A 25033-nucleotide genomic window follows, 5' to 3' on the forward strand; every position below is an offset into this window, starting at 1 on the left:
TCGAGTTTTTTTACTTTTAAGAGTAAAATGCATATTATAATAAAATATTGCAATGAAATTTTAATGGTTCAATGAAATATGAATTAATAATTTCTAAATATATCATCACACAAGATTTTTATATAATTTTTAATTATATTTATTTCAATTGTTTAAGAACTCACATTTATTTTTCCACATTACAAATTATTTATAAAAATTTAATTGATAATATTTTCATTTTAAACAAATAAACTTTTGTAAAACATAAATTTTAAGAGATTAAAATGTTTTATTATATTAATTATTAAAGTGTACACCCGCTTTAAAAGTTAAGGAATAAAGTATAATAAAAAAAATTTTCTTTTAAAGTAATAAAACTTTAATTATTGAATTAAGTAGATTAAGTAAATAAAATAAAAATTAATATATTTTATTCTACAAATTTCATTGTTCCATTGTAAATTCATCAAAATAAAATACATTTTTTTTGGAATAATAGAGATTAAATCATTATTTTTAGAAACCTTTAGGACCGTTTATTGTAGAAAATTAAGTAGTTTTTCCAGGAAAGTTTAGAAGAATGAATAATAGGGTTTCGTATTCATATATGTCAATTTTTCAAATAAGAACTAAAAAATTAGTTTTATAATGTTTCCAAATAGAGAACTGAAATTGAAAATCATTAATTTTAGCATGGATAAGTTGGGGGGACAAAGTTGAAAGGTATTTATGCATTATGAAATGCATGTTTAATTACTTTCATTTTCGTGGATTGATTTTTCGCTTTTACTTTTCTCTGATCTTTGTTTATTTGCGGAAACCATCAACGATAATTAAGCATTATGTACTTCACAACTCTACTTTTATTCATCCAATAACAATTTTTTATTGTACGATAATGACCTTTTTTTTCATTATTATTATTATTATTATTATTATTACTTATTCATTCTAAAATCATTCTATAGTACCTCCAAAGTACCATGCTATTTTTATATTTTATGATATTAGGAGAATTTAAAAATATTAATTAACAGAACATTTTTTTAATAAAAAAATAAACCATTTTCAAAGAAAATAATTTTCATTTAAAAAAATTTATTTTTTAATTTTTTAATTTTAATAATATAAATATATTTTTATGCATAAAATAAATTCATATTATTAATTTTATATTATAATAAAAAATTTTAAAAAATATATTTTTTATAAATTTTTTTTATATATAAGTTATTTTCTATGATAAATTCATTTATTTTATGAAAAATAAATTATATATAAAAATATTTTTTTATAAAAGTTATTTGTTAAGAAAATATTTTTTATTATTTAATTATAATATTAAATTAATAATTTATATTTAAATATTTTTTTAAATAATTTATTTTTGCAATAAAAATATATATTTTTTATTAATTTATTTTTTAAATATATTATATACTAAAAGATAAAAAATATTTTTTATAAAATAAACGTAATGATTTATTTATTTATTTATTTGGTTACATGCTCGACCAATTATGCAAATAAGTGTCAATAACATGAAATCGACTATTCAAACTCTCTTAATTTCTGTTTCTATCATCTGATGGTGATTATTTTGACCAGTAAATAAAATTTATTGGCAAGAAAATGAGCGACTGATTGCTCCATTTAATCTTTGCATTGGCTTTTTTAAGGCATTCAGTGACATTGCTACGTTATTTTGCTACACCTTTGTTACAAGTTTGGAGCTGCACAGGCACTCGTTCTTTTTAAGATTTTTATGATTAAGAAAATAATTAAATAATTTTATTTTTATTAAAAAAATAAAGTATTTTTATATTTAATTAAGATAGTGAAACGCAGTTAAAAAAAAAAAGATTGATGCATGCAAAATTTTAAAAAAATAATTAATAATTTTTAATTTTTATAAAAAATAAATAAAGTGGAATAACTTTTTTTAATTAAAAAATATCACTTAAATTGGAACGAAGAAGCAGGTTTTAAAATTTAAATTGAAGGCTTATGTTAGTTTTACAAAATTAATGACATCATTGTAGGTGACAAAATAGGAGTCAATTAATCCTTTTTTTCTATTATATTATTTGTAAATATATGTATTTATAAATGTTGATTCCTCATAAATTTAATTATTATATTTTTTAAAAAAATTAAAATTAATTAAAATAAAAAAGCATATTGTCTATTCAAAAAGTTGTCATTTTTAAAAATTTAGTGTCATTTTTTAATAATTAACTTTATCGAGAAAAAATAGAAAATGTTATATGTGATAAATTGATAATCTATTTATTTATTTAAAGAAATATGTATACTTTTTTATAATTTTTTAAAATATTAAATTTCATTGAATCTAATTATAAAAAAATAATATTATATTTTTAAATTTTAATATATTTATTTTTTATATATTGACTAAAAACAATTCTTGATCTACTGACGCCATTAAATTTTGTTTTGCTGCTAAGACTTTTAGTGGTGTTCTTATGTTTTTATATTATAATTTCAATTTTTTTTTTTAAAGAAGTTTGTATTTCATAATTTCAATTATTGAAAAATAAACTAAAAAATTCACTATATGTTTTCATAATCTAATATGTTTTCATAATTTGTTTCATCCACTCTAAGATAATATATGTGCAAAAAAAATTAATTCAAAATCTAACCTCCAAAAGTTAGATAATGAAAATAATCGAATTTGAAAATGTAAATTATAAATAAGATAGAAAGATATATAAATTTTAATTTATTATGATTAAAAGTATTTAAATATATCAATTAAAAATTATTGATAAAAATTATCAATAATTACAAATTTTACAGTAAATAGAAAATTAATGTCTTCTGAATTCATAACTATCCTTTTTAACAATTGCACTCAATATTTATTGTAACACCCCCGTTTGCATAGCCTGGTATATTTCACTATTCCGGTGACCGGTGTCGGTCCGAACAATTAAGGGGATTAGAACCACACTCAAGACAATTAGATAAACCATAAACACAAATAATTGGTAATGTTTAGTTAGTTAACTATAAATAAGAAAAATAGAACATAAGAGGTTAAACGAGCCGAGAGTCACAGCGATGAGTGACCTCCTCGGGAATGACTGCGGAGTCGTTTTAAACTCAAATTTCGAACCGTAAAAAGTGACGCTGCGGTCCTTAGGACCCTTATGAACACAGTGAAAAAGAGAAAATCACGAAAAAGAACTGTTAAGTCAGTCAAATAATTAGGTCAGAGAGCCGGAAGAAATATTGGATTATTTACAAACCGGGATGAACCGGCGATGGGCAATTTGGTCAATTGACCCCGAGAGCTGACTCCTGACCTAACTGTCAAATAAAAACGAAGAAAAGAAAATTTCGGAATCAAGAATTAAATTAAAGAACTAATAGAAAAAAATAAATAGAAAAAAAAAGAAAAGAAAGAAGTTAGAAAAGTCAAAGGTGATGTCATAAAGGATTAATTAATTTATTTTATTAATTTGGGATTTTTGGTCTTAAAAAAGGGGATAAGATTAAAGAAAATAAAACAAAAAAATAATAGAAAAGTCTTCTTCTTCTCCCTTGTTTTCACCCCATCTCCTCCATAAGCTCCCATGAAAAATCTTTCCTTAAGCTTACATTAAGCTTAATTTTCTTCACCTAATCAACATAACTCCCACCTAAAAACTTCATTCTTGCATCTTGAAGAGTATAGAAAGGAAGAATAGAGGAAATAAAAAGTGTGAAGTTGGAACAAAGAGTAAAGATTAGAGGCTTCACCTAAGGTTGGTATTCTAACCTTCAAATTCTATTTTAAGTGCATGCTTATTACCTAAAATGAGCTTAGAATTTATTAAATGAAGTGAATATATGGGGGAAGGACTATTAGTGAATTTTCAGCCAGCCTAAAGGGAGTATGAATTGCATGAATTTAATGGGTTTGAATGAGTTTAGGAACCATACTTAGTTGAATGATTAGCATTAAAACCATTAAATGTAGTTAAAGGCATGAGGTGAAGGAGATTAGGGTTTGGAGGCTAGGGTTTGTGAACCAAATTTTGGAGAAATGCTTAAATGATGACTTTGGTCTATTGTGAGATGAAAAATGGTCAATAATGACCAAAAGAGATGTGTGGAAATTGTGAAAATGAAAACCAAATTCGTAGGTCAAATGGTCATGCTGCTGGCAGCATGACAAAACCCACTTTGAAGGACCAAAACGGGAATTTTACAAGCCCAATTGATATGCCACCAATTAAGGATGAAAATAGACATAAAAGGGCACAATTTTCATCAAGGAACCATGGCCAAAAACTGACTAAAACTGAGTGAACCAATTGACCAAAGTGAAATGAGAGCAGGCTGCCACTGCACCAAACTGTCCAAATGAACAGTAACTGTTCATTTGGTCATAACTCGACCTAGACAGGTCAAATTGACCTGAAATTTGGCCAGTTATTAGATGAGATATAGACCTAAAACTTTTATGAAGAACATCACCCCAAATTATGCCATTAACCCATTCAAATTATTGAGCAAAGTTGAGTTACCAAACCTGCAACTCTGCAGAATTCCCATTGAGCAGTAAAGTTCCAATGGCTATAACTCTTTCTAGAAAACTCCGAATAATCGATTCTTGAACCGATGGAAACATAAGACATAGTAGAACATTTCATATGAAGAAAGTTAGACCAAATTATGAACTTAACTTGACCAAATTACTGAACAAAGTTGGATCAAAATCTGTCAGAACCCAAAATCTCAGCATGAACAGTACACGTGAACAGTAATAGTATTTTGGCCATAACTTGAGCTACAAAACTCCGATTGAGGTGATCCAAAAATGAGAATACACTTAAGACAATAAGGAACATTTTCTATGAAGGAAGTTTTGTCAAATTTCAACAGTAGATCGACCAATGGAACAATGCAACTTCGGAGCACCAAAACTGAAAATTGGCAATTTTGCCAAAATGACCTAAGCTTTGAGAAAATGACTAAAACCAACAAGTTTAATGACAAAAATGTGGTATGTGGGTGAAGCTGGAGTTCCCATACCTATTAAGCCTTAGAAAGTCAATAATTTGACTTGAATAGTGCAGTGAATAGTAACCCGAAACATAAAATTTCAAAAACGTCGAATTTAACACGTTAGAGCTAGGTAAATGTGAAGCTAAGTTTATTTTGGATTTATTTTAAGTTCTAGTACTGAAACATTATAAAATTGCATATTTCAGTGGAAAAGAATACCGGGACAGAACCCGAGGAGTCGAGTCAAGGCCAACAAGTGACTCGTTTGAGGTTTGTGCACAACATCACTATGCTTTAAAATGTATTGATAAAGTGAATGAAATATGTATTTTACATTTGCTTGAATTGTTGAAAATTTATTTGTGATATTAGTTATGATGTTTTGACTTAAATTGTTGAAAGTTATTGTGTATATTTGAAATGACAATGTTTAGCAAATTGTTAAGATAAGTTTTGAAACCACAGTGTCATGACCATATATTTGAACACCTCACTAGCACGACTAGTGGGGGTAATTAGTTTCGAATTTTGATTCCTTCTCTGGAGAAGTGTTGAGGTGTGCCAGTAGAAGAGGATGTGAATGGATATCCATATATTTGAGCTAGCTAGCCTTGTGATGTGATTTCTCTTTAGCCTCTGGCTATTGAGATTCATGTGATTTCTCTTTAGCCTCTGGCTATTGAGATTCTATTTGTTTCGAATGGCATGATCTAACTGTGGGTTTTATGAAATGTGTTTTGATACTTTAAAATGAACTTGGTTTGTATTAAAACCTCATAATTCGTGTTTTGTGTTTAATGCTCATATTTAGTCAAATTTTTGAATAAATGTGCTTTAAGTTTTGCATAAAGATTATTTTAGTATGTTGTGCACCACTGAGTCCTAGTACTCAGCGATAGCTTCTATTGCTGTCGCAGATACAGAGACTAGAAGAGCAGCAGACTGAGCTGCTGAGGTGTGAGGAATCATTCAGCTTGAAGTCTTCGGGTATAATTTATACCCTAACTGTAAATATTTCTTTTGATGTATATATTGCACATAAATGTATGGACATGTACATGGGTCTTGAGCAGCTGTACAAAAATTTGTATGAAGTTTGTAATAAAGTTTAGTTGCATTTCTTTTGATGTAAATTTTGTAAGAATGTATATAAATTATTTTGTCTCTAATGAAATATGAGTACAACTATTTTATTTAATTTGAATGAAATGGATTGCTAATATTTTGATGATCATTGGATAGTGGATTTGAAATTTGAAAGTTGATAAATGTGTTGAGAAATTGATTGGGATTGAATATGAAATTGAAGTAGTGGTTGAGAAAAAAGAAGTGCTTTTTACAGGTATTTGAAGAACGGTTTTCTCAAAATATAGAGGAAACTCTGTCAAAATTTTTATAAATTTTGCGTAAAAATAAAATGGGCCAACAATATTAACTAGTTTTAATTTTAACTAAATGTTTTAAATACTTATTAGAAATGCTCACCACTTATCAAAAATAAGAAAATTGTTTTAAAATCCCTTGTAGGGTACTTAATGAGTTATCGGTAGGTGAAGTTCGATAGTTCATTAGGTATTTTACGGGATCATATTATGCCTTACAGAGGGGTAAGGTGTGACACTTATTACTTTAAATATTTATTTATTTATTTATTTATTATGAAACATATGATATAATTTCTTCTAGAATACCTCAAAGATTATATGGCACTCAACTAATCTATAACCAATCTATGTAAGATGTGCGACCCTTTGAAATTTCTGTGATATTGCTTACTATTACATGAAAATTGTTACAATAATACATGTCTTTAAAATTCTGTGGTTAATATGTCTCTTGGAACAATGAAAAAACACTAATTTTAATGCCATGTCATCTTTATATATATCTTCATTATTTCATTTTTTTTTTAAATATAAAATATTCAAAAAACACATATGTATGTACGTACCATTGGCTGAACTAATTTAGATTTAGGTGCATACCATTGAGTATTCTCATCAGTATTTACTTCCTCCTCATTCATATTTTATAAAGTGTTCGAATGTGTATTTTATTATCTTGATAGGAATATAGCATGAGGTGTATTTTTTTATTAAAAAATTAAAATTTAAAAATTATCAAATTAATGAAATTTATAAAAAGACTATAAAGTTAAACATATATTAAGCATAAATTATTAAAGAGTGGAGCGTGCTTCTTCTTGATAGACTAAATTAAGTGCTCTATCACTCTTCAAATCAATAAAATTATTATTTTTTTAATATAAGTTATTTATGTTGGATTTTTTTATTTTTGCAAAATATAGTAACTTAATATTCATATTTGAAATTTGTATTTAAAAATGAAATATATTTTCTCTAAAAATTAGGGTCACATTTTGTTAAAGAATAACAAAAAATAAATGATTAAAGACAAAATTAAATAAATTTAAAATACATTCTAAAATATAATTATAAAGAAATTAATTATTTCTATAATTAATATTAAATTTCAAAATAAAAAATATTTTTCCAAAATTTAACTAAATAATATTAAAATTATTTTTAGATTATGAGCCTAAAAATTTAAATTTCAGTCAAAATTTTACTTTTACTTTTTAAATTTGTATAAAAGAAATAAATCTATAGAAAATAGAATAAAATATTTATTCATTAATATATCAATTACCAACGGCCATAAGCACACTTTATTTTTTTTTTTATATTCAGCCTAAAAAATTTTAAAATAATTTTTTTTTTCAAATACAAGGAAAAATATTTTCTAATTTTCAAAAATTAACAGAGAATAATTCCATTTTTCATAAAAAGAAAGTTCCTCAAAATATATTTCAAAAATAAATTATTTTCCGTCAAAAGACGGATCAAGCTTAACTCATTTGGTTCTTGCTAGTTGCTACATACATATCCTTAAAGATGACGTGTGTTAAAGTTGAGTGAAAGACTTGGAAAATTTTAATTAGTTTTATCATAAATTATTTATCTAATTATTGTGGCTATATAAGCATGCAGCTCCAATGAAATGGTGCTATAGCTGCACACTACTCTTTCCAAGCTAAATATGGCATCTGCTACTGCCACCGTTGACAACTTCCCCCCTGTGGTCAGTGTTCAGGAGCTCATCAAACAGCCTTTCGTCTCAGTCCCTCAAAGCTATGTTCAATCTGATCAAGGAATCTTCAAGCCTGCAGATTGCTTTCCATCAGTTCCCACTATTGACTTGAAACTCCTGCTTTCAGAGGAAACTGCAGAGTTGGAGCTTGAGAAGTTGCACTCTACTTGCAAAGAATGGGGCCTCTTCCAGGTTTTTCCTTTTTTCCAAGTTTATCTTCTTCCATGTTTTTCTCAATTCTATCTTTCTTTTTCCTGGTTTTTAATTTCTTCCATCATTTGTTAGAGCTTCAAGTAGTTGTATATATATTTGATTTCAAGAATCCAATAATACGGAGAGGAAAGCGCCTAGAGTTTTCGTAAATGATTAATATAAGATTTTGGATAAACTTGCACACTTCCATGTTTATTTGTTAATTTTATTAAAAAATTTCTGGATGATTTTAAAAAGGACGAGTGCAAATACAGCCAATATATATAGAATAATATTAATCTAACTGCTGTGAGATACAAATGGGTTTAAACAGTTGGTGAATCATGGAGTTAGCTCTTCATTGCTGGAAAATATGAGGAACGAGATTGAAGAATTTTATAATCTTCCATTAGAAGAGAAAATGAAATACAAGAGAAGGCAAGGTGATTTTGAAGGGTATGGAACAATGGCCAGAGTAGGAGGAATTTTCGATTGGGGTGATAGACTCTCCATGATAACCAACCCTATCCATAGGAGAAAGACTCACCTTCTCCCAGAGCTCCCTTCATCTCTGAGGTCTTCTGTCTTTGACCTTGTCCTTTCTCTTCATAAAAAATAATAATTATGTTATTTAATTACCAACTTATTTTGTGTTCCGCAAACAGAAATAACTTGGAAAGTTATATACTGGAACTGCAAAAACTTTCCATGAAGCTTGTTGGTTTTATGGCAAAAGCTCTGAAGATAGACAGAAAGGAGATGGAGGAGATGTTCGATGATGGGATGCAATCTGTGGGGATGGCATATTATCCTCCATGTCCACAACCAGAGCTAGTTCTTGGCATTTCTCCTCATTCAGATGCAACTGGCATCACAATCCTCAATCAGATTAATGGAGTGGATGGTCTTCAGGTTCAAAAGGATGGGGTTTGGATCCCTGTGAGCTTCCTCGAAGGTTCTCTTGTAGTAAATGTGGGAGACATACTTGAGGTTTGTCATATTTAATTTTCGTCTCCAACTTTCTCTCTTGACCTGAAAGAAAACACTAATTATTATGCTATAAAAAATAAATAAATTATTAGTCATGTATAAAAAATTAATTTTGAAAAAAAAGAGACACGTGGTATATTGAATCTAGTTTGTGTATTAATTTTTTTTTAATAGAAACTAGAAACCCTAGCTAAATGTCACCTTCATAGTTTATTTTGTTGGCTTAATTTCCTTTTACAAAATAATTTAAAATAATAATAGTTGCACCTATAATGCAATGACATATACCTATTAATATTCCTAACATTTTCTAACAATGATCTAATCAATGATCTAATCAATTATTCTTTTGAAAGATCTTTAGGGATTGTGCATATCTTGATATAAATTTTCATATATATTTATATTTATGATATTACTGTGGACAAACCCATTTATTTATTTATTTTTGGTTTTTTAAAGATTTTGAGCAATGGACTCTACCATAGCATCGAGCACAGGGCAGCAGTGAATTCAGAGAAAGAAAGGATTTCTATTGCATTTTTCGTCAACCCCAAATTTGAGGCAGAGGTTGGGCCTGCAGCTAGTCTGATTAACCCTCAAAACCCACCATTATTTCGAAGAATTGGGATGGAAAAATATGTCAAAGATTTCCTCTCTCGTAAGCTCAATGGGAAATCATACTTGGAGCATATGAAAGTTCAGATTGAGGATGGCAATTAGCTATTTATCTATCCATATCAATTAATGTTATACATGACATCTCCATCTATGATGAGATGATAATATAAATTACACATTAAAAAAAAAAAAGAAAAAAAAACTATACCCATCGTATATATATAGTGCATGTGCAATGAAAAACAAATTAGTCCCAGGATTATGGTCTGTGTGTTTATTTAAAACAAAAAAAAAAAAAGAAAGTATTGTGGTTTGTGTAATATATATATCTTTTCAATGTATAAAAAATATTTATGGAAATAAAAATGAAGTATTTATTATAAAAGAATATGTGTTATTTTATGTTACTCAAGGTATATATAATAGATGGATATTATATATTGTGTCTTGAATTCATAATAAATTAAATTTAAATACAAAAATTCTTTTATATTAAACCATGCCTATATAAGATAAATCTCTCTTAAATGTCTATGAAATGAAGGCTAGACATCTTATAGTTTGTGGTATATATGATCGTTCGATCATTCATTCTCTTTGTTTTAATTCTTTTTAAAGTTGCAGAAATATATAATATGACAACTGTAACAACTCTTCAAAAGATATATATAAAAGCTAGTTATGAGTTGCATATGTGGGTGTGCAATTACGACTATACTGAATAGGTATAGATGTGAATATTGGTTGCTGCATGCAGGGACAAGATCATCAATATATATATATATATATAAATGCATTGGCATCATGTGTCAAAATAAGGAATGTAAATTCAAGATATAATAAATGAAGACTCGAAAGGGCCACGCCTGCGTGATTAATGTCTTGTCCCCTGACCCCTCTCCTCTTCAATACTACTACATGTATTAAAGCATGTAGATTGTTCAATTAATTTAAATTGTTTGTCTACTCTTTTAATCAATTATCAATTTATAGGTTACAACTCATCTTAATTGGCATTCATTTTTATTAGATCTTCACCATATTCGAGTGAAAATTTTTATTGTAATTGGAGTGAAAATTTTTATTGTACATTAATTATGGAAATGAGTGATATAATTATAACAAGCATTTTACACGCATATAATTCTTTGATTTTTTTTTATTAATTAATGGAAAAGGTAAATATATTAAAATAAAATATAAATATTTTTCATTGTTTTTTAAAAAATTTTAACTGTTTTAACCTTTAATCTCTCATACTATGAGGTGATCATTGGACTACTAAACAATGGCATATAACTATATAGATTTACACATAAATTTCTTGATATAATGTACTTATTTGGAATTTATTGAACGAGTAGTCTAATAATTGCTTTTTTTTAAAAAAAAAAAGGAAAAATAAAGAGTATTCTAATAATTGAATATCATATATAATATAGGAGGTTAGAAAATTCAAATTTTTACATACTCATTTCACATTTGGGGGAATAAGTTGATCATGCATGTGTGTGTGTATATATATATATATATATACATGTAGATTCTTTTAAAACTTTTAAAAGAATTTAATCTTTTATATTATAAAGTAAATACTCGATTACTGAATTACTGTTTAAAATAAAATATACCTAAATTTATTAAATAGGGTGTAATTGATACATTTAGAAGCCATTGACTAAGTAACCTGATTAAGTGTTTATGTCATAATACAAGTTTAGATACCTGGAAGAAACCCCATTCTCTGCAAGCGGAATGCAAGCTCTCCAACCCCGAATCCATGGAATCTCCAACGGCCAATCTTTGAAGATCTATGACTGGAACTGACGAAGGCAACAACATTTGACCAGAAATAGTTGGCGCGTCCTGATCGAACGTTACATAGCGAGGTGGGATCGTGAGGAAGGATTCTTCGGCCAGCTTTTGAACACTAGGTACTATAATGGATTTTCCAAAGTTTACTGTTTCTATTGATGATTCCATTCTTCGTAAGGCCAGTTTTCTGGAACTGGGACGAGAGGAGACCTATCCAAAAACAAAGCTTCAAATATTTGCTATGATACAGATGATGATAAAAACAGTAACATTATTATTGATAAAGAAAACCTTATGTTAATGGTTCTTCTCGGCAACTGGGCTATTTGATTTTTTTTTTTTTTAATATTCATCTTGGATATCTGTAGTTTGAAAAATAAATAAAAATATTTTTAATTTTTTATTTTATTATAATTATGTGTATTGGTTATTTTCATCAATTATATATAAGAAATTAAAATATTAACAACAATGCAAAAATATGTATAAAATAATAATTTATTTAAAGAATATTAAATTATTTTATTAACAATGAAAATTAAAAAGTATGATGAAAAATTTTAAAGTTGTATCAAATGTGAATAATTATATATTATAAAATCGATAATCTCTTATAAATAGTAATAGTGTATGACTATAATTAGTAATTTAATATATTTTATAAATAATTATTGAAATCTAATTAAATTTTGTATATAATATTTTTAAAAAATATTTGAACATTTTTAATTTAAATTTTAGAATAAAAAATATTTATAATAAAATTTCATAAATAAATTTTAATATATTAAAATTTTATAGCGTAATAAATAGAGAAAATTTTATCCTTTTACCATATAAAATATTTTAAAATTAAAAAAAATAATAACTCAAATTAATATATAATAAAATAAATCATTAACATTATTAATTATTCAAATCACAAATTAATGAAATAGTAAAATTTTATTTATTTATGATTATCACATATTAATTATTATTATTTATTTTATATAAATATAATATAAATTAAAATAATAAAATAATAAAATAAATAATTAATGAAATTTGTTTTATATGGCCATCATTGGCCCATGACCTTCACACAGGTTAAGGAAAATATGCTCCAAACACATGTTTTTGGAAAATTGTAGCTTATCTACATGTGAGAAATTAAAAAATAATAAAAAAAAATTGCCCGTCTTCTGGAATAAATAAATAAATAGAATAAAAAAATTAAAAATTTGTAAAATGTATAAAATTTGAAAAGAATAAGCAATTATCTAAATTAAAAAAAGAGGAACAAACATTTTATTATAAATTGAGAAAGCTAGGATTAATTATAAATTTATAACCCAAGCTCAAACAAAAAAAAAATAAAGCTGTTTTCTCAAGTTTTAATTATTTAAAAAAAATTAAATTATGAATTTTTGTTTAAATAAATTATTACATTTAAATATAAAAATTATATTATTATTATTATTATTTCTAATTTTCTTAGTAAAATGTTTTCAAAAAATCATCACAGTATTTTCAATGTGACATTAACAAACTCAAATATGCCATTGGCTGAAAAAGATTTAAAATCAAAATCAATAAATTATTATTTTATGTCATTTAACTGTGAAATTTTTAAGTTAAGTGATTTACTGATATAATATCAGGGCCTTTCATATTAAAAAATTTAAATTCTAATTAAACAAAATTTATAGATTAAGGCTAGAAAATATTTTCTTGGACAATATTTTTTGTATTTTTTGACGTTTGGGATACTCAAAAAAATTGATTAACAAAAAAATATTTTCTTGATTAAAGAGAACATTAAATTATTTTTTAAAAAAATAACTTTCATTTTTCTAAAAATGAATTCATTTTCCGTTTTCTAAACTTTAATAATTTTATTAAAATATGAACACACTAATCTTATAAAAATGTGAACATTCTTATACATGTATGAAATAAACACATATTATTAATTTAATATTATAATTAAATAATAAAAATATATTTTTTATGAAAATATTTTTCATATATAAATTATTTTTCGTGAAACAAATGGAGCTTAAGATCATGCACTATACTAATTCGATGAAACATATTATCCAAATTGAAATTAAGAAATTTTTATCTTCACTTTCAATTCAAGTTCATCTTCGTGATTATTATTATTAGGTGAGAAATTAGAAAGATTAATATTAATGATGTAGGAATATTTTGCTCACATTAAATATAGAACTGATGGTGAATGTCACGACCCAACCTATGGGCCGGACCGGCACTAGGACCTGGGCCAGCCTAAAGCCCCCGAGGCCCGTAGTAAGCCTAACTGTTCATTAACCCAACTCTAAGGCCTATTTGGGCCCAATTTCAAGAAACCAAACGGACAGAGTCCGACCATAAAATGGACTTTCCAACGGGGAGTTTTCGACTCACCCGACCTGTAAACATAATAAATACTCAATTGGGGAGCTCAGCTCACCCTCCACATACTCATATCCTCATAAAAATAAATGGGAGCTCAGCTCCCTCATCCAATCCATCAAACATACATATCATTATACGTTCTGTGTCCAACATGATAATAATATTACAGACCATAATCAAATAAATACTTCTAACACATGCGAAAATTCTAGGAGTAAATAAAATTACACAAATATTGATAAACAACCTGCGAAGGAGAAAAGCAGGTTAACCAAAAATAAAATCCTCTTGTAGCCTGAAAAAAATATTGAACAGGAGTGAGCGTTCGACTCAGAGAGTAAAATATCAATTTTAACCATAATCTCTATAACTATCTAAAACTAATGCACCATGTAGAGTGAAATGCAACATTAACATCATTTTCACATCATAACATCAAAAAGGTAATTTGGAGCACTCACGCACCCTGTAACATCAATCATAATATATGGGAGCTGATCCCCTATACAGCTCTCTTAAATCCAACACAGTGCCGAAGAACTCAGCTCGGACTTCCACTTAATAACCAAATCGGGGGTCCCAGCGAAGAACTCAAGCCGTGACTACCCCCCGAAGGATCGGGTCCCAGCGAAGAACTCAAGCCGTGACTACCCGTCCTATCCATAGTCCACACCACATCACACGCACGCCAACGCACGCACACTGCTCCAAATTACCACAACAACACTCATGGCACGTTAACAGTTATGAATGCAACATAAATCGTGCCTAGAGTTTAACTACATAAATATATGCATATAAGTGATGCATGGGCATGCTTGAACATATAATAATATCGAAATTACAATTAAAATTAATATTTTACTCACAGTACACCGATGACTATTGTGGCTGCTGGATGCAGAAAAATAGCTGACCTCGATCACCTAATAATTAAATTATAAATTTATTAGTACTAAGTTAAGATAAAACTCTAAAGAGGCAACAGACAGCCTAATTCATGCCGGAAATTCGGCAGAGTTTCCCCTATACCTGGGACCTACCCAACCTGCAAAAAGGCTCAAATAACACTTCTAGATTCTCAATTAAATATTTACATATTTAAACTTCCATCCTCAAGCTTCAACCAATTATGTAAAATTTAATTATCTTAATTTCAAACAATCTTATATGCCTATATGCTAAAAATTTAGCTAAAATCCATCCATATTTCTCAAAAATATTCTACGATCACCCAAAAATTCAACTAACACCATAGAATATCTCCAAATAATTTTACTTTCATCATATATTTTTCTTAGAATTTTTCTCCATTTTTTCCTGTTTAAGAAACACTGTATTTATGCTCCACAGACAGCGAAATAATGAAAATTGTCTTACCCGAAGTTTATCTGTGTCTCAAAAATTCCAAAAATTTATGAGGAAGCCTCTGGAAGTTGAATCATCTCCATAGCCCACCGGAGCCACCGCGCACGGTGGCCGGCCGCCGGCGACATTTGCCGGATCTGATCATACCACCATGTTCCTCTCCTCTTCCTCAGTCCATATGTGGTCTCGGATCGTCGATCCAACGGTCGGATCGTCGTAGATCTGACGAAAAAGCTTGAAAAACCCGAAACTTCTCTCCTCCATATCTCACTCATCCGACCTCCATTTGCTGCAAAATTGGTATCAAAAGAAAGCTCTCGGAACAAGCTTTCCAACGCCACCTGAATCGCCTCGATCGGACGTCGGATGAAGCCGGAATCGCGCCGGAAAGCCGCTGCCCACTGTGCGCGCGTTTTCTCTCTCTTCTCCCTCTCTTGCCGCCGTTTCTGGTGGTCTGGCCGTCGCCGGAGGGTCGCCGGCCGGGTGGGGAGCTGCTTGGGAGGTCGCCGGCCGGTCACCGAAGAAAGGAAGAAGAAGAAGAGAGGGAAGGAAAGGGAGAGAAGAGAAAATGGGGGGGGCTTCCTCCTCCCGTTTTTTATTTTGATTTTTTTTTTTTTTTAAATAAATGTTGGCTGTGACGGTGGAAACCCACTGTCACACGCCAACAGTCAAATCCTTTTTTTTTTTTTTATTTCTAAGTTGTTACAGTGAAATCGACATATTATCGACAATGTATGTATTTGTTTACTAAATAATTATATACAAGTTCAGTCGGGGGAATATATAATTATTAAAATAATATCCCATCCTTTTTCTTTATTTGCCATGAGTTCTATTTAAAATTTCAAAATTTATTTTTAAAATTGCTAATTTAAATTTTGCTGAGGCTTTTGATGAGCTTGTAAAATTATACTTAACTTGACTCTTAACAATATAATATGAACAATGTGATGGGTATATTACTGTTTATTATTTCATTTTATATATAAAAAAATAATTGATAATATTTTGCTAATTAATTAGATTACACGTTTCCATTATATGATAGTTAAAAAAAAGAAATTAATTAATTAGATAAGAAGTAGGAAGGGATTTAAAATCTTAATTAATTAGCTACCCATTTTATATTTATATTATATAGAGTATGATATTTTAGGGATCCAGCCAACAAACTCATAATCAACATTTCTAATTATATAATGCGTCTAGCCCCATATTTCAAGCGAAAAGGTAGATATTTTTATTATTAAAATGAGCTACACAATAAAAAAAAAAAAATCCTATTTTGTCATAAAATACTAAATATTTTAATATAAAACCTTAGGATAGAAATGTGGATGTCCCATTTGAGATAAAGTTAAAATATCACTTCATTAATCATTTCATTTGTTGACCCGGTTATATATATATATATATATATAAAATTTTAACATATACAGTTTTTTTTTTGTTGGCACAATGATAAAAAATCTAATACTTTAACCTTTTTCCAATTATAATTTTTTTAATTTTTACATAATTTAAAATTTTAGTACTAATTATGGAGAGAATTTTGGATGCTAATACGAAGACTTGTGTGATGAAAATATTAATTTTTTGTATGCCGATGCTAACATAGTGGATGACATTACATAAATTTTAATTTTTTATTATGTTATTACTGTTATGATAAAAATATTATTATTTTATATATTATTACTGATGTTAAATAGTTATAATAAAAGAAAAGTCAAAATTATTCAAGTTTCTCAATTATAGTTAAGGAATATTTAATTTACCAAAACTTTTTGATACAGTTGATAGACATCCAATAAATAAATTAAAATATTTTTAAAAAAATAAAATTAATAGTTGATAAATAATTGATATGATATTTATCAGTTGTAATTTGTATCAACACTATTTTTTAGAGTTATTTTTGATAGTTGATTTAATTTTATTTTTTATTTTAACTATATCATCCTTTCATTTTTCATGTAACATGAAAATTAATATTATTAATATTATTTGTCTTTATTTTCTTCATTTACAATCTTAATACTTTAATTATCATATTACATTTTTGTTAAAATATTTTCCGTTAATAACATAAAATATAAAATACTTATTCATTATGAAAATTTTTTTTTTTCTAAAAGCTTAAAATTATAAGATTTCCTTTCTTTATCAACGATAAATTACTTTATTATTTTTATAACTATAATTTTAAAAATATTTAATTATTTTTTTAAAGAATTTAATTATTTCTTATTTTAATAATAAAATAAATAATATGATATAATAAATCAATAATTATATTTTTATTTTAATAATATAATAAATGATATAATATATTAAATTAATGATTATATATTTATTTTAATAATAAAAAATACAATATAATATAATAAATTTATAATTTTATATATTTTTTAATAATAAAATAAATGATAAAATATATATCTTTATAGTTATTTTACATATTAATAGCAATAGTTAAATATAATTTTACTAAATATTAACATGAGCTAGTTATCACAAAAGTTATCGACTGCATTTAACAATTAAACCAATATATCATAAATAAGTTTGTTTTATTTATTGTTGTTACTTAAAAATTAATATTTTATAACTTAATACAATTATCAAAAATAAATATTTATATTACTTAGTCTAATAAAAAAATAATTCTCCCATCTCTCTTTTCCCTTATATATGTTCTTTTAAATATATTTACGAAACTTGTCATGCTAGACTAGATAAAATTCATAATGAGAATATTAGAGAAAAGGTATGAGTAGTGCCAATTGAGGATAAGTTGAAAGAAGAAAAATTTAGGTGGTTTGGTAATGTGAAACGTAGATATATGGAGGCTCCAGTTAGACAAATAGAACACATTAAGTTTGGGGATAGAAAGAAAAAATGAGGTATACCTAAACTAATTTGGAGGAGAGTAGTACAACATGATCTAAAAGCAGTACACATTTTCGAAGATTTGACTCAAAATCGTTTAGAATGGAGAAAAAAAATGTAACACCCCAAAATTTTAAATTTTATGAGCATTTTGGTATTTTAATTTTATTTAAATTTTAGGAATTTTTTTGAGATTTTTCAGATTTTAAAAATCGGGTTCGATTTTTCGAAAATATAAACTTTGATGAATTTTAAAAATTAATTTAAAGACCACGTGGTAAAACTAAAAATATATTTGGAGTCTACGTATTTTTCTGAGTTTTCTGGAATTTTTTTCGGAATTTTTGGACCTCGTTTTCGATCCCGAGGCAGAGTAAAAATTTAAAATTTTGTATTCTGAATCGAACCGGTCTTCTTCTCTTTTTCTCCTCCCTCCCGCGCGCGTCGACCCTCCCCTCTTCTCTCTCTCTTTTCTCTCTCCTCCCTCCTCCCCTTGCCGCGCCGCCGCCTCCCCTGCGTCCCCACCTCGCCGGCACCCCACCTCGGCCTTCCCCCACGGCCGGCCACCGCCTGAAACGCCGGAAAACGACCTTGGAACGGACGCGCAGCGCGCGCGCCACTGTTGGACTTCCCGGCCAAAATCTGGCCGATCCAGCCACCAATTGGACCGGGTCTTGTGTCTAAAATCATCTACTCGGCGAGCGCTTTCCATAGACACCAAGAACGCCGAAATCTATCGAGCGGTTTCTCCGATTTTTGCTCGGGAAGATTTTAGCCCATTTCGATTTTTGGGCTAGATTTCTCGAAAACCGTGAATCCCACGAGAAAACCGAGGCTACCAGCGCGCTCCACTCGTCGAGAGCTTCGCGGCGACATAAATTTCGAATTTTTCCGACACCGTTTTTCGATGGGTCCCACGGAACTTCGCAGTGTTTTTCCGAGCATTAAATGAGCTTAGAAAATTCTGAAAAATTTATGTACTAACCCCCGTGTTATGGGCTTCGTGTAGGTATCCTCGATTCGCCGAAATTCGACGATTGGCCAAGTGCGAAATTCGCCGAATGCACCGTTCTAGGAAAAGTCTCCGAATTGGACCGAGGTTTTGGCTAGCCCCACATTGTCAGATGTCCCGAGCGCGTTCCCGAAGTCGAAATCGGAAAAGGTAAACCCGAACCTTGCTTTTTCATAATTTTCTAGTGCTTAAATAAGATTAAAAATCCATAAAATATTCGTGGTAGCTTAGAAAATTATGATTCTTTTTGCAATAGCTTAATAATATTGCTAAGGACCGCAGGGCAAAGTTTTAGAATTTTTAGAGCTTATTTGGGCAATTTTTGCAAAAAATGGTCAATTATAGGGACTAAATTGAAATTTTACATGTTGTGATGGATGATTGAATTGGTGGGCCCAGGAGGGGCTGTGTGATGTGATTGAGTTGTGGACATATGGATTGTGAATATAGAAGTGTGTTTTGAGCCCTTTTGCAGGTTGGGTAGGTCCTAGGTATAGGGGAGACTCTGCCGGATTTTCGGCACGACTTAGGACGTATTGGTCTTTTTCTTTGTTTGTATTGAGTCAGATTGTATTAAATAATTGTAATATAATTGTCAGGTGAGCCGGGACAGCCTTCTTCCTCCGCCCAGCCGCCACAGTGATTGTCGTCAAGTCTGTGAGTAAAATATTAATTTTAATTGTAATTTCGATATTATTATATGTTCAGCATGCCCATGCATCACTTATATGTATATATATTTATGTAGTTAAACTCTAGGCACGATTTATGTTGCATTCATAACTGTTAACGTGCCATGAGTGTTGTTGTGGTAATTTGGAGCAGTGTGCGTGCGTTGGCGTGCGTGTGATGTGGTGTGGACTATGGCTAGGACGGGTAGTCACGGCTTGAGTTCTTCGCTGGGACCCGATCCTTCGAGGGGTAGTCACGGCTTGAGTTCTTCGCTGGGACCCTCGATTTGGTTATTAAGTGGAAGTCCGAGCTGAGTTCTTCGTTGGCACCAGGTTGGATTTAAGAGAGCTGTATAGAGGATCAGCTCCCATATATTATGATTGATGTTACAGGGTGCGTGAGTGCTCCAAATTACCTTTTTGATGCTATGATGTGAATTTATTGCTGATGTTGCATTTCATTCCACAGGTTGCATTAGTTTTAGATAGTTATAGAGATTATGGTTAAAATTGATATTTTACTCTCTGAGTCGACGCTCACTCTGTTCAAAAATTTTTACAGCCACAGGAGGATATTTTTGAGGTTAACCTGCTTTCTCCCTCGCAAGTCAATTATTACTGTTTGTATAAACTTGTTAAATCTTAGAATTTCCGCATGTGTTAGAAATGTTTATTTGATTTGGGTCTGTAAACTAAATTATTATTTTGGGACCTGTAAACTTAATATGCTATGCATGTTTGATGGATTGGATGAGGGAGCTGAGCTCCCATTTATTATTATGTTGATGAGTATGTGGAGGGTGAGCTGAGCTCCCCAATTGACTATATATTGTGTTTACAGGTCGGGTGAGTCGAAAACTCCCCATTGGTAAGTCCATTTTATGGCCGGACTCTGTCCGTTTGTTTTCTTGAAATTGGGCCCAAATGGGCCTTAGAGTTGGGTTAATGAAAAGTTAGGCTTACTACGGGCCTCGGGGGCTTTAGGCTGGCCCAGGTCCTAGTGCCGGTCCGGCTCATAGGTTGGGTCGTGACAAATGTGGTATCAGAGCTTAGGCTCCAGATTCTTAAGGAATGTTCATCTAAAGTGTTGGGAAGAGTCTATTAGGAGTCACATGCGGAAAATAGGATTCACATTCGTCTTGCATTGTCATCTTTGCTTCTAGTTTCTGCTCCATATATTGTGTATAAATATGAGTCTATAGAGCTGTGTAATGTACAGTTTTGAATTTTGTGGGCTAATGCTGCTGAATTTCAGGAAAATGCGTAGAAGCATGAGAGCGCCATCGCACTGAACGGATGTGCCTGACGAGGTGTCGGACAGATGAGGCGCCGCCAGGAGGCGGGGTAGGAGGCCTAGAGTCTCAAGTAGAGGAGTAGCCACCCCGATCTGAGATCGATCCTTTATGGCACAGGGTCCCATGGACCCCATGGCAGCTACTCTAGCTGGTCTGCAGAGAACCATCGACATGATGGCGCAGTATATGGTCCACCCTCCACAGCAGCAGCAGTCCACCGCACCAAGAGGGGAACCTTACAAACAGATCATAAATTTCAAGAAGTTGGTGCCTGGTACTTATGATGTGTCAGACGATGCATATCGGTTTTGGATTCTATGCAGACAGCGAGCGAATTACTGATTGGTGATAGAAGACTGATAGAGTGTGTGCAGCATGTCATGGGGCCTATGCCTAGACAATGGATGAATGACTATGTGTTACCCCGGATGGAGGGCTTAACATGGGCTCAGTTTGTGGAACTTTTTATCAATCGGTTTGTGCCAGAAAGCTTCAGAGATCAGAAACAGTGGGCCTTTGAGGCCTTAAGACAGAATGGCAGGTCTGTAGATGAATATGCTCTGAGAATTTGGAATTGAGCAGATATGCCCCTCTGGCAGTATCTCTGAGAGACTATGAAGGTGAAAAGATTCCTAAAGGGGCTTGAAAGGAGGTATGCAAACCTGGCCATGATGTCTGATCAGTCTTTTGACGTGGTAGTTGATCGAGCCAGACAGATAGAGATTAGCTATGCTGTGGATGACAGCGGAAGAGCAAAGAAAAACAGAGCAGAGGGTTCTTCAGGTGTTCCCCAAATGGGTACTCCGGATAGTGGTGGCCAGAGTAATTACAGAGGAAAGAGTAGGAACAAGAGAAGTGGTTTTAGACACAAACCACGAGGATTGCACCAGTGCGGATCCAACGGTGGTCACGATTGGGTACATTACAGTGCAGTTCAGATCCTCTTTGGCACCGTGTGCACAGTGTGGAAGAGGACATTCAGGACCTTGTTTGATGGGGTCAGGAGTATGCTTCAGGTGTGGCCAACCAGGTCACTTTGCTAGGGAATGCCCCATGTTCAGCGAGCCACAGATGGGGTCACAGGGTTCTGTTGCAAATGTTCCTCGCCAGTTGTATCCGGGTACTTCCAACATGGCGGCGATCGATTCGGTATGAGGCCGAGGACAAGGGGGACGTGGATTTGGAGGCAGATCAGGAGGTAGAAGTCAGTATCAAGGTTCTGCCACTCAGGGTAGGGGTCAAGCTCGGGTTTTCACCCTGACCCACCAGGATGCTCAGGCTTCCAATGCAGTTGTGGCAGGTATTCTTCTGGTCTGTTCTTATGAGGCTCGTGTTTTGATAGATCCGGGTGCTACGCACTCATTTGTCTCCCCTGTGTTTGCCATGAGGTTGGGTAGAAACCCTACAACTTTAGAGTGCCCTTTGTCAGTAGCTACCCCACTTAGTGACAACATAGATGTAGATATGGTTTTTCCGGGTAGCCCAGTGGTAGTGGATGGAAAGATCCTCCCAGCAGACTTGGTTCCTCTACCAGTAATGGATTTTGATGTAATCCTGGGGATGGATTGGTTGTCAACTCACTATGCCACTTTAGACTGCAGGAACAAAAAGGTGTATTTCCACATACCTGGTGTGGAAGAGTTTAGCTTTGATGGTGACAGGAGCGTGGCTCCATATAATTTGGTGTCAGCAATTAGTGCTAGAAAAATGTTGAGGCGTGGATGCCAAGGGTATTTGGCATTGGTGAGAGATACATCTGTAGAAGGTGTCAGCATGGAAAATGTTCCTGTTGTCAGAGAATTTATGGATGTCTTCCCTGAAGAGCTTCCAGGGTTGCCACCAGAAAGGGGAATAGAGTTCTGCATTGATGTTGTTCCGGGTACAAACCCCATATCCATGCCACCTTACAGGATGGCACCAGCAGAATTGAAAGAGCTGAAGGAGCAACTACAGGAGCTTTTGGACAAGGGTTTCATACGTCCGAGCACTTCACCCTGGGTGCTCCTGTTCTATTCGTGAGAAAGAAGGATGGGTCATTGAGGTTGTGTATTGACTATAGACAGCTGAACAAGGTGACTGTGAAGAACAAGTATCCACTTCCTCGGATCGATGATTTGTTTGATCAGCTCCAAGGAGCTAGATTCTTTTCCAAGATAGACCTGCGATCAAGCTACCATCAGTTGAGAATCAGGGATGAGGACGTGTCCAAAACGGCTTTCAGGACAAGATATAGTCATTATGAGTTCTTGGTGATGTCTTTTGGACTCACTAATGCACCAGCAGCCTTCATGGACTTGATGAACAGGGTGTTCAAGCCATTTTTGGACCGTTTTGTCATCGTATTCATAGATGACATTCTGGTATACTCTCGGACCGAGGAAGAACACATGTGGCACTTGAGGATGGTGTTGCAGACGTTGAGGGAGCACCAGCTATATGCCAAATTTTCAAAATGTGAATTTTGGCTAGGAAGCATCTCATTCTTGGGACATGTGGTTTCTAGTGATGGTATTCAAGTAGATCCCAAGAAAATTGAAGCTGTAACTGATTGGCTTAGGCTTACAACAGTCACTGAGGTGCGAAGTTTTCTGGGTTTAGCTGGCTACTATAGGCGTTTTGTACAAGATTTCTAGAGGATAGCGGCTCCCCTAACTAAGTTAACCAGGAAGAATGTTTCATTCATTTGGACAGATGACTGTGAGGTGAGTTTCCAGAAGCTTAAGGAGTGTCTAACCACTGCCCCTGTGTTGACACTACCTGTGAGTGGTGAAGGATACACCGTGTATTGTGATGCCTCCAGAGTTGGCCTAGGGTGTGTTTTGATGCAGAATGGTAAGGTAGTGGCTTATGCTTCAAGGCAGCTGAAGAGGCATGAGCAGAACTACCCCACCCATGATTTGGAAATGGCGGCTGTAATCTTTGCACTAAAGATCTGGAGACACTATCTGTATGGTGAAGTGTGCGAGATATACACCGACCACAAGAGCTTGAAGTACATCTTCCAACAGAGGGATTTAAACTTGAGACAGAGGAGATGGATGGAGCTTCTGAAAGACTATGATTGCACCATCCAGTACCACCCTAGAAAGGCCAATGTTGTGGCAAATGCCTTGAGCAGAAAATCTTCTGGCAGTTTGGCGCACATTTCAGTAGAGAAGAGACCATTGATTCAGGAGGTACATGAGTTGATGGATCAAGGTTTAATCCTAGATCTTTCAGATGAGGGGGTATTGTTGACTCACTTTTCAGTGAGGCCAGACTTGAGGGACAGAGTTAGAGTTTCCCAGCACAGAGACCAACAATTGATGAAGATTATAGAAAGAGTACAGCAAGGTGAAGGTGGTGAGTTTGGATTTGCCAATGATGGCGCCCTAGTGCATGGTTCGAGGATATGTGTGCCCGATGTAGACAATCTCAGAAACGAAATCATGCAAGAGGCACACTATACACTGTACAGTGTCCACCCAGGTTCTACCAAAATGTACCACGATGTGAAAGATAGCTACTGGAGGAATGGCATGAAGAGAGACATAGCAGACTTTGTGTCCAAGTGCTTGACTTGTCAGAAGGTGAAGTTTGAACACCAAAGACCGTCAGGGAAGCTGCAAAAGCTCCCTATCCCGGAATGAAAGTGGGAAATGATCACTATGGATTTTGTGACT

At 31.8% G+C, this 25033-nt stretch overlaps 1 protein-coding gene across 2 annotated transcripts; it reads left to right on the forward strand.

The window, feature by feature from the left end:
• Positions 1–8045: 8045 nt before the first annotated feature.
• Positions 8046–10217, forward strand: LOC131175976 (oxoglutarate-dependent flavonoid 7-O-demethylase 1-like). 2 transcript variants are annotated; one of them, XM_058140902.1, is made up of 4 exons: positions 8046–8304; positions 8639–8880; positions 8970–9294; positions 9757–10217. In XM_058140902.1, exons 1-4 carry the CDS (start codon positions 8062–8064, stop codon positions 10015–10017), a joined length of 1071 nt encoding a protein of 356 aa, XP_057996885.1. In that variant the 5' UTR covers positions 8046–8061; the 3' UTR covers positions 10018–10217. The 2 variants fall into 2 exon arrangements, with proteins under 2 accessions (XP_057996885.1, XP_057996886.1); XM_058140903.1 differs by having other exon boundaries at positions 9783–10003.
• Positions 10218–25033: the final 14816 nt, after the last annotated feature.

Source organism: Hevea brasiliensis, chromosome 18 (assembly GCF_030052815.1).
Source record: "Hevea brasiliensis isolate MT/VB/25A 57/8 chromosome 18, ASM3005281v1, whole genome shotgun sequence".
Lineage (NCBI taxonomy): Eukaryota > Viridiplantae > Streptophyta > Magnoliopsida > Malpighiales > Euphorbiaceae > Hevea > Hevea brasiliensis.